The 15,856-nt window shown below is 30.4% G+C and overlaps 1 protein-coding gene across 2 annotated transcripts in view; it reads left to right on the plus strand.

Annotated features, from left to right (window-relative positions):
• Nucleotides 1–661: 661 nt before the first annotated feature.
• The window catches only part of LOC136985849 (enhancer of mRNA-decapping protein 4-like), a 47,184-nt gene continuing 31,989 nt past the window's right edge, over nucleotides 662–15,856 (plus strand). For both annotated transcript variants that reach the window (XM_067283222.1, XM_067283228.1), the window contains exon 1: nucleotides 662–903. In XM_067283222.1, coding sequence (XP_067139323.1) covers nucleotides 813–903 — 91 coding nt within the window. In that variant the 5' untranslated portion in view covers nucleotides 662–812. The remainder of the gene's footprint in view (nucleotides 904–15,856) is intronic.

Raw genomic sequence — 15,856 nt, forward strand, 5'->3', positions numbered from 1 at the left:
TTGGAACTTTATAATTATTCACCACTTCTACGCGTTTTTGCGACCCTTACAGAACAAATAACATCCTTAATCTCTTTTGTAAGATGGCATTGGTAATGCATTCGGTTTTTATATAAATAATTGGATTTATGAAATGAATCTTGGTCTTACATTTCAAATGCATATTATCTTGGAAACTGAATAATAAATCGAAGATAAACATTACTCATGGCGTTTGACAGTACACAGATGAGAATTTGTCGGACGGCCGAATTTACGAGCGGCTTTGGAGGCAGTTACTCGTTTTCGGGATCAGGGATTGAAACGGACGGGTCGAAAAATCCCCAGAAATTTTTTGAGGATGATCCATCCGGTTATGTCGATCCCCGTCCCTTACCACCAGGCCGCCCCATGGTTGGCATCGCCGAACCAATAATGGGCTTGCTATACAAGGCAAAAGACTTACAAAAAAAATAGCCGAACATATAACAAGCTTGCCAAAAAGGGCGCGTGGGGGAACTTCTTACATAATTTTATAATACAATTTATAACTTTAATATAAAAAAAAACAAATTATTATAATCGGAAATTAAAAACAAACCAAAACCGAAAACAAAATTAACGTAATTTTTAAAAAAAAAAACGTAACTAAATCAATTACGTTTTCTCAACTAGATTTGTAATTTGTAACCACCAGAGGGCAACGAATCAGAAATTGCAATTGTATTGTTCTAATTCGTGATTTCGGTTTCTCCATGGTTTTTAAGATTTTGGATTTCGTTGGAAATTAATAAAAAATTTGAAGCAGGGAGCCTGGTTTACTGAACAGAGATATGAATGGACATTCGAGCATAGATACTAGTCATGCTACTCAACTATTAAAGGATATATTAAATGTTGGAAAGGGCGAATCGAATGTCTCTGGTATGTATTCGAATTACGAAATTAAATCTCAATTAAACTCTTAATTACAATCAAGTCAAATCAAATTAAGTCATCCATTTTCAGTTTGATTTAGATTAAGGTTTAGGTTAATCCATAAAATATATTTACATATATATTATTTTTTTCTTCTTGTCACATTCTGTTTATAAACTGTTTCATAATCTTTAAAACTATAATTAAAATACAATATGACTTTTTGGTTAAATATATTATTAAATATTTTTTTAATAGGATTTCGATCATTTTGCTGGTTGGAAGACCGTGATCTTCGGTTAAGAATTTTACAAAATTTTTGATAATTTCGAAGGATTTTAAGCAGAAATTAAATAAATTCTCGTCTTGTCCGTGTGTAACGCGTGTTGGAAGTGTAATATCGATGGTAAAGCCGGTATTGCTTTTGTCGGATCTGTTTCGACCGAGTCGGTCCCCGACGGTGCCCGTCGACTGGAAGGATTCGGGTCGCGATCTGGTTCTGATCCTCGGTAACTTTTTGGGAAGATTTGTTGTGGTATTGCTTGCAGTTCGGGAATAGAACGGTCCTTTGCTCTTTAATGGGTCTCTTTAATGTTTCTTTGCCGAGTTGTTAAAAAGTAATTTTAAACATTTTATTTTTTCTTAGTAAAGATAACATTAATTTACGGAGATAGGCACCGTGGACCTCGAAGCTTTCTTCGGATTTTGGACTTCTTTCTTAGTCTTTCTTAGCTCTCCCTTCTCGATGGCCCTAGGCTGGGGGCCTAATCTTAACTGTCATTGATAATCCTAAAGTTTTGGCATCCATTAGCAACAGGGAGCTCACTTTTGCATAATTGAACATCAGACTGTTTGGTAACATTCAATATATTTATGCATGGTGTAGTTTCAAGTATGCCACACACCACTTTCATCACTTTTTGATATCAAAACTTCATTTCTATTGAAAATAGTTGAAACTAGATTCCCTTTTCTGGGTATTTTGGGCCTATCTTACTACCTGCCCTCCATTATAGGCTGACCAAAATTTGTATTTAGTTTAAAGGCCTTCTTACATGTTTGCAGGGCAGGAAAAAACAAAACATGATCCATTTTGATTTGAAGTTTAAGTAATCATCTAGCTTGACGTTTGACTGCAAGATCTATCTAATTGTCATATATAAAGATTTTAAAATAGTGGTTACTTATTAACAAATATTTTAGCTTGTTAATATCACATGATTTAATTATAAGTATGAACAATGAATTAGTATGTTTCTTTCCACTGTTTAATATGAATTTTTGTTTATCATTAATGACTATTCTTTTATATTTAAATATTACTGTAGATGTACAGTACAGGTATTACAAATGAAAATGTTTAATTTGAATACTGATTTGTTAGGATGATCATTTAACAATACATGTATAAAAATTAAAATAACTACATTAGAATAAAATATAATAACTCAGTCACTTAAATCCAGTGAAGAACACAAATATATTAAATGAACTAATGTTAACCTTGTTTAAAGGTCATTCTCGGGTTCTGGTATTAAAACAAATTTGTGTTCTTCACTGGATTTAGGTGACTGTGTTATACAGTGTACGGTACATCGTTATTTTATTAATTTATTCAGAATAAAACATGTTTATATTGCAGTGCTCATGTTTGTGCATAATACATGTATTATATATCTATAAATTATTGATTTTTTAATAGAGATTTATTACTAACATCTCATATATATTTTAAACAATAAAGACTTAAGAAGATACATATACATTATCTATTCTATTTATGACATATTCTTTCAGTTATTTATTACAGCATATTTCATATAAATTTTATATTTAATACTTATTTTATTTTTTTGTAAAAGAAATATGCCTTATTTATAAGTATTTACGGAACTAATAAAATTTAATATTGATCAATAACAGTTACTCACTAGCATTGTTAACTGTTTAAAATATTGCGATTATAATTATTAATAGGTCTTTAAAAGATGTTTCAGACTACTCGTTTCTAATGATCCTCCTTTAAGAAATTTATATAATTAACATTGATTACTACATTATTTGTTTGATATTAGAGCAAACTCCATATTAAAATTTATAACTAAATTATAATTCATCAAATTATATTTATTAAAGAATGTCAAATATAAAATCTAATCTGAATTGTCTTCTCTGGATTAAAGTTTTCAAAAAATTTAAACTTTTGCTCTGCTAAAAGCAATTTGTGTTTGATATGAAAATATAGTCTGTCAGATTCCTTCATTACTTAGTTACAAGAGTTTGTATTCACATTAATTTCTGGATTTATGATTTATATAATTGTCAAATTTATTAGATCTAACATCTGATAAATGTTAGAATAAATATTTCAACATTTATCTTATTTGAAACTATAATTGGAAAAATTTAAATTGAACTTTAAGCGGAAATTTATTATATTCATCATTTCATGTGAATAAATGATATATTTTCAGAGTATGGTAGAATCTTCACATGGTTATCAGTTGTCTAATGCTATCAGAATTAGCAGGTCTCATAACAAAGAAAATACATTTAGAACTTCCTTTATTGTAATAGTTTTAGTTACAGTTATCATTATCTTTGGTAAATAAGTTTTCTTTCATTAATGGTTATCAGTTATTATCAGTTTCAAGCAGTGCTTTAAACATTACATGTTTTAATTATTTGTCTGCAGTATAGCAGTTTAAATTGATGGCATTTCTTACTTCTAATATATACTAGCTTTGTTAAAGACTACTGCAAAAAAACAGCAAGCAAGTGATACTAGAAAAATTACTTTATTTTATGTTATAGTGAATAAAACTAGAATATCTCTATTCTGAAATTCTGGTCTTTATTTACTTATCCCACTTGATGATATCAGTCAATTGTTATCATCAATATACACAAGTCACAGAGTGATTTCAACAAGCTCTAGTATTGTTTTGAAAAACTTATTCAATTGATATTTTAGGGAATTTAATGTATTAATTTCTATTAATGAGGCACATAATACTAATTATAGATGATTATAATTGTTATATAATGTACTGTACATTACATACAAGATCAGAATTGGAGATCTCCCACACAATAGGCAATCACCAATCGTATCATGTTTCAACAATTGAAAAAGTCACAATGGAGTTTTAAGTAATAAAAGTCTTGGTTTATTTCCAAGTATCTAAATAATGAATTGTAATTCAACTCTATATTCTTTCCCAGGATAAGAATGGAGCCGATGTTTGTTGATGTTTGTCAGACTAAATACACAAAGGAAAATAATTGTGTTCATTACGAAGTAGATCACAATATATATACACTATATAGAACATATATTAGAAAGTTATGCTTAAATTAATAATAATATAAAAAGAAAATGGACAAAAAACTCACACATGTCATATAGTGTGATATTTGAATTTTCAAATTTATTAGTTACAACAGTGGAGTGATAGGGATTTCAAGATCTACACCTTAGCACCTTGGCTCCATTCTAATTCTGGGAAATATTTTAATTGTTTCACAAGGTTAGTTTTATGTGAAAAGTCCTGATAATAATTGAATGTTGTAAATGCTAGTGATAAAATGAATAGTGATTTAGTGAAATATTAGCATTCAGCCAAATAATTTTGATTATTTACTTTTTAAAAGATAGCTGAATAATGGAGATTTTATTTAAAACTTAGTTATACTTTAGATATGGGTCTATTTAAATACTTCATAATGTAAACTGTTGGTAATGTGAGAGCATATAATATATAAATATTTCATAATGTAATGTGGGAGCATATAGTCTTCCATCATGAAAGTTTTGGTTTATTTTTCACTTGTGATATCATCCCCTACATCTTAGATAATTATTCTTTCAGTATTTTTACTTGGAAAGGATAAGTGAGCAACAGAACAGTCAAGTTAAGGTTCCTCTGGCACTTGTAAAATCATTTGTTGATTTTAACTAAGTTTAAACAAATAAATGTTGAATCATCTGGATTATTTTAAGTAAATTCTGACATACAACTAGATATTTTACTAGTAAAGTTGTTAATTATTGATCATATTTATTACTAAAGGTAGGCATATCATTATCTCAGAATAATTTTAATAATTATTGAAATTAATATAATTTTATAATTTAGAAAGTTGAAAAAAAAGGATCTAGAATAGACTTTTAAGTATGCAACTTTCAGAATATAAGCATATTCTTGGTTATGTCAATATTATTATGTTCCTAATATACATGAATATTTTAATTTGGATAGGATATAATTATGAATCAGCACAATGGTTAGGATAGATCAGTTAATAAAAAATATTATTCACAATATTAAGCAGTGTAAATTTCAATGAAAATAATGTTGCAGGTAACTTCTTCTTAACCGTTAATTTATAGCAAGATTTGGCTACATCTGTACTTTTGCTGCAATTTATATTGAAAATTATATATAATTATTGAAATTGTCAAGATTACGTTCATTAATAAATTGTTCAATTATTTTCTAAATTTTCTAAGCTAGTATCTTTTCTTCAAATACTCTGTGATATAATAATAGATTTTAATGTTTTATTTATTGAAATTGGATTATATAAGTAACTTTTTTCCAATTCTCTTTAATTGACTGCTATTAGTTTAAGTTCTCTTGCACTATGTATGGAAGGCACTATTTCGAGAAATTTATGCAGTAATACCCAGTTACATAAGTAATGCAGACCATAGACCTTTACGTAACTCAAATTTTACATAAGTCAAATTTGTAAATTGCTTAAATGTAGCTACATAATTAATAACTCATTTCCTAAACTACAACCTGTCTTAAAAGATTAGTTTTCTTGGAAGAAAAAGACAGGATGCATGAAGTATTTCTCTTCTTCCAGAAACATTCCCTTCTGTATTTGAAAAAGTGCCATTCCTATTTTCCAGGTTAGATCAGTCTAGTTTGCATGTGTGTACTCGTCTCAATGGTCTCAGTTAAGTTGGTCAGGTAATACAGGAGCTTATATATAAGGTGGCTAAACTTCCTCGACTTAGTGAGCAGTGTCCAAAAGCAATAAATGTAATATTTTTGCTTTCTCAGGTAAACTTAGACTACTGTTAGTTTTTTACATGTGGACTGTAGCTACTAGGCCTAGTACTGGCTTGAAAAGAGAAAAATGCTAGTTACAAGTTTTTAGCTTGTCCATCATTTTTAAACTTAGCTCTTTCAATAATAATTATTTCTGGCTACAGGACTGACTAAACTTGAAAATCTGCAGAATTGCTTATTCTTTAAAAATTTTTACATTAGCTGAAATAATAAAAGATTGATTATATTAAAATACCAACTAATAATTATGTGAAATACAACTAATTTTAAGGAAAGCAATAGAATTATCTTAATAAAAAAGGATCATTTGACTCAACGTATAGTGGAGGATAAAATGTTTTGTTGTCACTACTAGAGTTGCTGTTGTTTAATTTTTGATTTTGAGTTGATAAATGAAATTGAAAACAAGTTCTGGAGTTTGTCCTTAAATGACCTGTATTCTAACAAATATTTTCTTTTTATTAGTTGCAAATAAAAGACTATGTTGTAAATAAAAGACTAATACTAACAAAAATTAAGGTCAAATTACAAATTTATATGCAAATATGACTTGCCATTTTCTAATGCACTTATGAAATGTATACAGTATATCAGCATGCTAATGTAGATGTAAAATAAAAATCACTGAAACATTTTTACTTGAGTTATGAAATGATGTTGGCTAATTAAAGATATAACTTTGTCAAATTTTCTTATTATTAATATTTTTTTAGAGCAGCATCACAAATTATTGTGACTACAATGCAATTTCCAAACATCATAACTTACAACAAAATTAATATCTAATATCTATACTAAATTGGGATTTAAATAGAAAAATAATGAACAGTACTTTAATGTAATACAGTAGACCCCCCTATAACACGGTAGATACGTTCTGTGTTGTATGAGTCACTTAAATACATGAACCAATCACAGACTGGTACATGTGCAGCTTATGGGCTACAGCTGTTTGAAAGGTTTTCTCCATAAAATTAATTGATTCTAGGCTAATTTGACTCAAAATTTCCAAATCACGTATAATTTTTTGGGAATAATCCATATAAACTATGCTAAACAAAAATTGTAAGATTACTTACTGAGTCTGCACCGTTCGACGACGCCATTGCTTAAGCTTGTTTTCGTCGCGGAGCAGCTTGTCGAACGGCAGGCACGTTTCCTAATAAGTTATTTTTCAATGAAAAATTTGCCAAACTTTGGAGACATCATCAATATAAATATAATTTTTATGGCCGTTGAATAATAAATGGTTTTTAGTAGATCTCCTGCTCATTTAAACTCAACGGTTTGTGCAGTGTCCCCTATTGGTCCAGATTTGACCAATCCTGTCGCGACATGAGTCGGTGATGACATTTTACCGTGTTATACGAGTCTCTTTTAGTGTTTTATATGAACACGATTTCAATTTTTTTGCCATGTTATATGAACCCATGTTATAGGTGGGTCTACTGTACTTAATTTTTAGACAAATGTTTTTGTTCTACTAAGTTCATCATCAATGTTTTTTTAATGTTCCAATTTTAGAATGTAATAAAGAACAATGAGGAGAACAAAAAATTTGAAATGTAAATATGTATAAAATTATTACGATACACTTACAATTTAAAAATTATCATTTAAAGTCTAAGAGAAATGGTGTACACTTGAATAACATTATTAGAGTATATGCCAAATGAATAATCATCAAATAAACTATTGAATAGTTATCATTTAAACATAACCAGTTTGGTGTAGAACTTAAACATAGTTTGATATTTTATTATTTAATACAATACTATAACATTAACTAGTATTTTATCAGATAAGTCCATAAATTTGTGTGCATTTTTAGGATAAGAAAAATTACAAAATTTAAGAGACAGTTATATTTAACTATACAGTAGTAACCAAGTAAATTGCATCGCCTATGATAGGGCTGGGCATTTTTTTGATTTCTGCCCGATCCTTCTCATTTCTTAACATGCTGAATGTATCTGGCTTACGTCTGTAAGCTATTTTTCCATTAGAGTAAGTTCCAATTTCTTGAAATAGGACTGCGTAGGGTGCTCATATGTTATAGCTATATGGTAGAGAGATGTATCTTGTGGATTTTTTTCTGGAATCTTATTTAATTGGACTTTGAGTTGGTTGTTTTGTTTATCCATCATTTTATATATTAGGCTTTTATTGTAGCCATGATTTTCAGCAATTTCTGCTACTTTTCTTATTTCTCTCCATTATTCCTGTTCTTTGCTACAGTATGTGTAGATCCTTCTGTAAGTGCTCTAAAAGCTGCCATTTTGTAGTTATATGGGTCATTAGAGTTGGCAGGGATGTATATTGGGATGGCTCTTGGTTTTTGGTATATCTTGGTGTCATCTGCTACCATTGAATGTCATACTAACATCCAAAAAATGAGTCTCTTTATTGCTTATTTGTTCAAATTCAATTGTAAGGCCATACAGGTTGCAATTTATGCACTGTATAAATTCTTTTATGATTGGCTTTGTCTTCCCTATGATGCATATGTCATCGATGTATTGCTTATATACTTTAATATTGGGAAGGAACATGGGGATGACCTTGGCTTCTAGAAGGCATACTACAATTTCAGCTAAGTCCCCCTGACAGTGGGCTACTCATAGGTACCTCTCTTTTTTGAAGGAACATCTTCCCATCTAATTGTAAGCATGATGTATAACATAGTATATGTGATAGTTCTAGTATTTGTCTTTGGTCTGCATTGTTTGCCATCTCAGTCATGAGCCAATCTCATAGACCACAGAAACAGGACTCTAGTTTAACTGACGGATTTAGTGCCTTAAAGCCTAAAATAGTGATCTAAGATTTTTCTGGTGGTTTGCAGTTCTGTATGGCTTCAATTACTTGTTTGGAATTGGAAATCTCAAACTGATAGCCTTCTAGGTGTTCAGCCAGGAGCATGTGAATCTTCTGTTCTATCTGCTATACAAGGTTAGTGAGACGTATTTGTATTATCGTTTTGTTCATTAGATGGATTTGATGTTAATTAGTCTTTGAAGTTAGTATATAAATACTCTAACTTCCTCCGACTGTATTGTCAAGATTCCTGACACCAGTTGAGATAATTTCTATCGCATCTCAACTTGTGATGATTCTATTGTCTGAGTGGATAAAGATATAGTTTAAACTTGACCGGAATTATAGGAGGGTATATCTAATTTGAATGTTTCATGGTAATGTGGACTGACAATGGAATTTGGCATAAATCAATCTAAATGACAGTTTAGAATATAACTATATATTTATTATACAAAATTATAACGAAATATAAACACAAATAAGTGACAACTATGATAAAGTTCAACAATTCAAAATATACAAGGATATCTAGTTTCTAAACCTATAAATCTATCCCATGAGTGAGAGTTTACATAAAAATAGTCATATTAGTTAGTAGAGAGTCCTTGGGAAGAACTGGCAGTTGAGAACTGGAGAAAGGATGGCTAAAGTCTTGGGCATTTGGCAAAGATGACAAAATGAGTGTTGGCTAAACATTTGACATTCAGTAAAAACATCAGACAAGAGCAAGATAAAAAGTGACCTTTCACCTTTTATACTAATCTTCCATCCAATAGCATTATTGGAATATCATGCCACGCTTCCAACATGAGGAGGAAATCATGCAGACTTGCGGATAGTCAAGCGAAATACTGCACTCAAACTATCAATTTAGGAGGAACTAAATCGTCATTCTCCCTGAGTCAGAGGAAGTGCTTTCTTTTTCAAAGATAGATAATCCTTCTATCGAGTTAAATTTTAAATTACTTTCAAAATATTATTTTAATATTTTCATGAAAACATCATCTCTTACTCCAGATTCTTACACTTTTATACAAAAATATATATCTGGGAAGCATCTATAATTCTGTATTTATGAAACATGATAAGATAATGATTTATAATAAGCATTAAATTTATTTTAAAATTTAATGAATAATTTGTACATCCTGTAATTAATTAAACAATAATGAAAACAACAACTGTTGCTAAGTGAGAGAATGCAGTAGTTCTGATGAACCATAGAGTGATGCTGCCAGAAGCATAAACTTCCAGTAGGACTACCCATAATAGTAAAGTTTAGTGGGAAGAAATGAAACAAAAAGGGACCACAAGTAACATCTGATCCAGATTGGACAGCTGCTAAATACCATCTGTTCTTCATGTTGGGTAGCTGATTTATAAACACTTGGTTTTAGGTATATAAGCACATCCATTTATATGGAGAAACAAAATTGTTACATGTTCTCAGCTAGATATTTGCTTGGACATTGCCTAGAATTAACAAGATCTGCATGTGTGTGTTAGGCAGAGGCTTAAGTTAAAAAAATCTGCCACAGTCTCTCTTGGCTACCAGTGGCAAATGTAACTCTGGTTCAAGTATTGTTACTGTGTCACAAACACATTCTCTGCTCACCCACACATAATGGACAACATATACCAACTCCGCCAATGTGCTTCAATGGCAATCCAGGCACTGACCGTCAAGGCAGGCAAACTACACCAACAGATGAAGTGGACTCAAGAAGTGGGTAAATTTATCATCCTTACCTACTAAACATCATTACAAAACTTGAAACATACATGACGGCATATAGACAATGTGAATGACAAATCCACACAAAAATACCCACATCTTAATGTTACAGAGAAGGTTGTTGATCAGAAAGGAACTGTTATACACAACTTTATTCCCCAAACAATGCTTGAACATATGAAACAACAAGTTGCATACCAAATGCATCAGACAGAATATCAGACACTCATTGGCAGTTACTCACAAAAATGTACACAGTGTATGTCGTAACGAAAATATTAACATAATAATTACAGTGATACTACAGAGAATTACAGAATTAGAATAGAGTGTGATACAGAATTAATACTCACAAATTTATTTCAAGAAACACTTACTTGTAGCTATTGTATGCACTGTGTACAAAATACATCTAACATGCATTATATTTCTAGAAAGCAACACTAGAGAACAACACTACACTTTAGACTTTGATACATACATCAAAACAAACCAAATATACATAAGACAAAGCAATTTTAGAAAATTAGAGAATAGGTAGACTGATATTGAGTCTACCTTTTTATAGCCTTGAACCTACTCTTCAGTAGGTTGAACAACACTAACTATAGATATGACAACAAAACAACATAATATGTATTATCTCATCTTGTGTATGTGGATGACATAAAACACTCTTCATTCATACTATCACAGATAAATCATCTATTAGAAGTCACACACACCACTGATGCTCAAATGGAATTTGACAGACAAATGCAGAACTTTTCACATAGATAAAGGAATCCTGAATGAAGATTTTGTGTTCAGAAATGGAGATGTCATTGAATCTATGGATGAGTGTAAAGTCAAGAAAGATTTAGGAATTCAACAGCCTAAACTCACAGAATACATACAAATAAAACAGAGACTAACAAAAGAATATAAAAGTAGTTTAAATGCTATACTTAACACAGCTGAATGCAAAACATACATTTATAGCATTATACAAGTCTTGAAATATCAGGACTTCACAACAGCACATACATCACAGTACAGAAGGCTGTCATACTAACCATACCAGTCATAGAAAATTCTTAAACACAGGTAAATGTGGGATAGATTGATCCAGTTTGTTTCATTCATTTTTGTTGTGCCAGTCACCAGTCTTCTCACCCAAACATATAGAATTTTTCTTACTGAGCAACTGTTAGTACTATATATTGACTTTGATACTTTTTATTCTAATGCTGGTACAGTGTACCAGTGTGTTTTGGCTGAAAAATAGCCCCGAAAGTAAAACAACCAAAAATCTGTGAAAGATATCAAATAATTATGACGACAAATCCAATATGGCCACTATAGGATACAAAAGAGAGCATGTGAGATGAGAAAATAAAGAAATATATAAGAAAAGGCTCGTTTTTTCCAGGACTAATAATTTTTTCAAAATAAGACAGGTCTTCATTTTATTCACATTTTAGAATTAAATAAGTTTTACTGTCTTTTCAAAATGCCTATGGTTTAGAAAAACCATAGGCATTGTAAATAATGGCTTCACTTTAATGACTAATGGGTACTAACACTCGTGTTAAGGTGCATTGGTCAATCTAGTAAAATTAATGAAGATATAATTAATTGTTAACATACTTATTACATAACAATTACATTCCAACAAATATTTATTATTTAAAATTTAATAAATAACTCATATAGTAAATTTTTTAATTTTTTAGTGTCCCATAAAGATTGGTACGGTAAGAGATATTGCAACCAGTAACAATAGTCGTACCGGTCATTCATCTAACGCCTTTTGGGGAAAAATTTTTGAATTGAAATAACGTGAATTTTGGTTTGCATCAGAAGTTTCTTATGCAGTTAATCAGGGCCTCCTGCCCCTCGGTTTCCATATCTGGTCTCGTCTTTCATCTGTCTAACTCCATTCTCGAGATGAAGGAAAGATGGATGGACGGATGGACAGACGACAGTGGGAATTTATAGGTCTACAATTTTTTCAAATTGCAGCCCAATAATAGTAATAATGCATTAAGGAATTCCTTAATTACTATTTATATTTTTGTTTTACTTATAAGTATTAGTGAATAATCAATTTTATTCAATCTCTAATTAGTCATTAGTTTCGTACACCTATTAAAAAGAATTTTAGAATGTGATTTTTAATACTGAAACCAATTATAGTTGTATATTACAAAATTCATTTTTGTTTGAGTTTTTAAATATAGTTTTACTTTATTAAAAATAATTTTTTTACAAAGGTTGTGAACACATCTAATAATATAATAATTGTATAATTTATTACTCTGTGTAAGTTGGCACCTACTGTAAACAAACATCTTGTATGTCGTGTCTGACTATAGTTCATTCACTGTAACTTTGTGCATGCTTCTGCCTGAAATAGTTTGTAGTATATTTTCTTAACAATTGTCTCTGGAAGTAAATTTATAAAAATTAACAGGTATTCAGTTTTATCAGGACACTGCTGTTGCTTCTACAATGAGAAAGGGTAATGCAGAGGACTATGTTTTGTAGGATATGGTGGTGAGGTGGCCACTTTACTTCTTCGTTTTATGCACGAAGTTACAGCAAACAGACTATAGTGTAGCGTGTGAGCAATAAAAAAGTATTATTAGTGTAATTTTATGCCATACACTTGTATTAATTAGTAAAGGAATAAACTGAGGTATGGTTTTTATTTTCCTATTTCGGTATATACTCTACAAACTGCAAAATTTGGCATTAACCTACACCAAAAGCTGAGGGAAGAGTAATTGTAAATTGTACAAATACAAATCTGATAGTATTATATAGTGATAACCAAGAACAGATCTATTTAACTGAGTCTTGATATAGGTTTTTGTTTATTTAAGAATAGCTTGAACATATATAAAGAAGGAATCTGTTATAAATTTAATTTTTTTGTCTCTAAAATCCAATGTGCTTTTTTTTATCTTTACTTGTTCTATATTTCTACATTAACTATACTTTCGATATTTCAGAAGTCAGAGTTTGGTTGGCAAGTGTTTGTAATATAGAAATAGAGAGGGGAAAAAAGATTTAAAAAATTAGCAAGTTTGATTTTAACTAAAGACAAAATATTAAATTTGTAACTGCTGTGAAATAAAAGAAAACAAACTGTATTTTACTTAATTTTAAATGTAATAAGTAGGTTTTATATACAGTCAAATATCCAATGGCCTCAAACTTTTTAGACAGACTATTTATGTATCTTCTTATGTATTGCTTCAAGTGAATAGCTTTACCTGCCTATAAAGGACATCAAGATCTAAATTAGATTTTAGATCTAAAAATTAGATGATGATTAGCATTTTAATAAAAAGTGCACATAGTAACTTGCGGCCTTTCCTTATTAATCTAATTTTTATATATTGAAAACAAATGTTTCATACCAGATTATTTTATTTGAGCATACTCTGTTGTATATCGATGGAGATACCTTGTCTGCTTTTTATCTGTTTAGTCAAATAAAATTGACAGTTTTGTTTATTTCGCATCTCAAAGATTCTTGTTTAGTTACAGTTTCTCTTGCCACATACATGCAAAGTTCTAAGCACAATAATAGGGATTTACAATTACTCCACACAGTACTTACCTCACATAGAGGAGATAAATATAAATGTGGATTTGCTTAAACATTTGAACATTAGTTTTATTATCTCTACTATAATATAGCTCTCGGAATATGTAATTGCAGATATATATAATTGGTATTAGTATGGTAACAAAGTCATTAAAAAAAGAAATAACCTGTTGCGAAAAGTTGTAAATAGTGGAAAATCAATACTAGCATTTACGGTTATCCCACTCAACCCTAAATCTTCATATGAAATTTTAATTGATATTTTTAAATGCAATGAAATATTAATTTATGAGTAATTTCATTCAGCCAGTATAAATGAGGAAAATGTGTCTGTAGCTTATAAGAAACATATCTATATCATATATGTATTTATATATATTAGATATGTTTCTCAGTTGGTATTTGGCAGAGCACTGGTGCTTCATGTGGACATGAGCTATGCTCCATGACCATTGCTTAATGAAAAAAGTAATTCTAAAATTTGTTTGAATTTTTTAAATTTATATGATTTTCATTAAAATAGACCTATGTATATATGTACATTTACATACACTTTTATATACATAGTTGACTCTGCATAAGTCGAAACCAGGATAACGCGTCACTGGTCGACTTACATAGGCATTAATGTTATTAACCTTAAAAAACTTGGTTTATTCAACATACTTTTTCTGTTTCACACTTTTTAGAATTCTGATAAGTCGACTCCCCCCCTGAAAAATGAGTTCACACCACACGGCTTATTGTACTATGTGAACTCATTTTTTCAGGAGGGGAGTCAACTTATCAGACATCTAAAAAGTGTGAAACAGAAAAAGTATGTTGGTTTATCCAGTGGTGACGAGTTAAACGATGTTGAATAAACCAAGTTTTTTAAGGTTAATAACATTAATGCCTATGTAAGTCGGCCAGGACCACAGAAAGCTGACTAATTAACCTACGGTGACGAGTTATTTGGGTGTCAACTTATGCAGAGTCGACTGTATTGGTGCTTTTTTTTTTTTTTTTTTTTAATAAAGGTGATAGGAGGCATTACTCATAGGTATATCCTCGAAGGGGATGAAAAGAAATGAGAAGGAGTTAGTTTAAGAAAAAGTTGCTTTGGCAGAGGCCGAAAGGGGGTGAAGAGTTTGAAAAGAAGTGATAAGAGGAAGGGGAGGTCATGAGCCGCACCGAGTGTTTATTTAAAAAGCAATTATGTACATATTTACAAAACATGGACATTTTCCATGCGTACAGGAACTGCGGCTAACATTTGCCGAGTTGAGAAAATTATGATAATATTAATGAATAATATAATAAAAAAGTATACATAAAGACACAGAGTGTGAGTCTGCGAAGAAATTAAATCGCGGGTCGAGTAATACAAAGAGAAAAAAAAGAAAAAAAAAAAAAAGAAAAAGAAAAATAAGATTAATACCAGTAACATAAAATAAAATGCATGCAAAATTTACAGTAAATATAAGGACACGTGACATTAGAGAGCTCGTAACAGTAGATGAGTACTAACAGAAATAAAGTGTAAACAGAATAAACGCGAGAAGTGCTAGGAGTTTAAACGTAAGTCCAGAGCTTTTGTGGCTTCGATAAAAGCCATGAGTTCCTTATAAGTGTTCTTATTGTGTACTAGTTCACTGAGTTCACATGGCCAGTTATGGCCTTCCTGTATGACCGTCCTGAATAGGTTATACCTCAGATGGTCGAACTTGCTGCACTTGAATA

This window comes from Centruroides vittatus, unplaced genomic scaffold, assembly GCF_030686945.1.
Source record: "Centruroides vittatus isolate TY-2023 unplaced genomic scaffold, ASM3068694v2 contig_1213, whole genome shotgun sequence".
In the NCBI taxonomy this organism is placed as follows: domain Eukaryota; kingdom Metazoa; phylum Arthropoda; class Arachnida; order Scorpiones; family Buthidae; genus Centruroides; species Centruroides vittatus.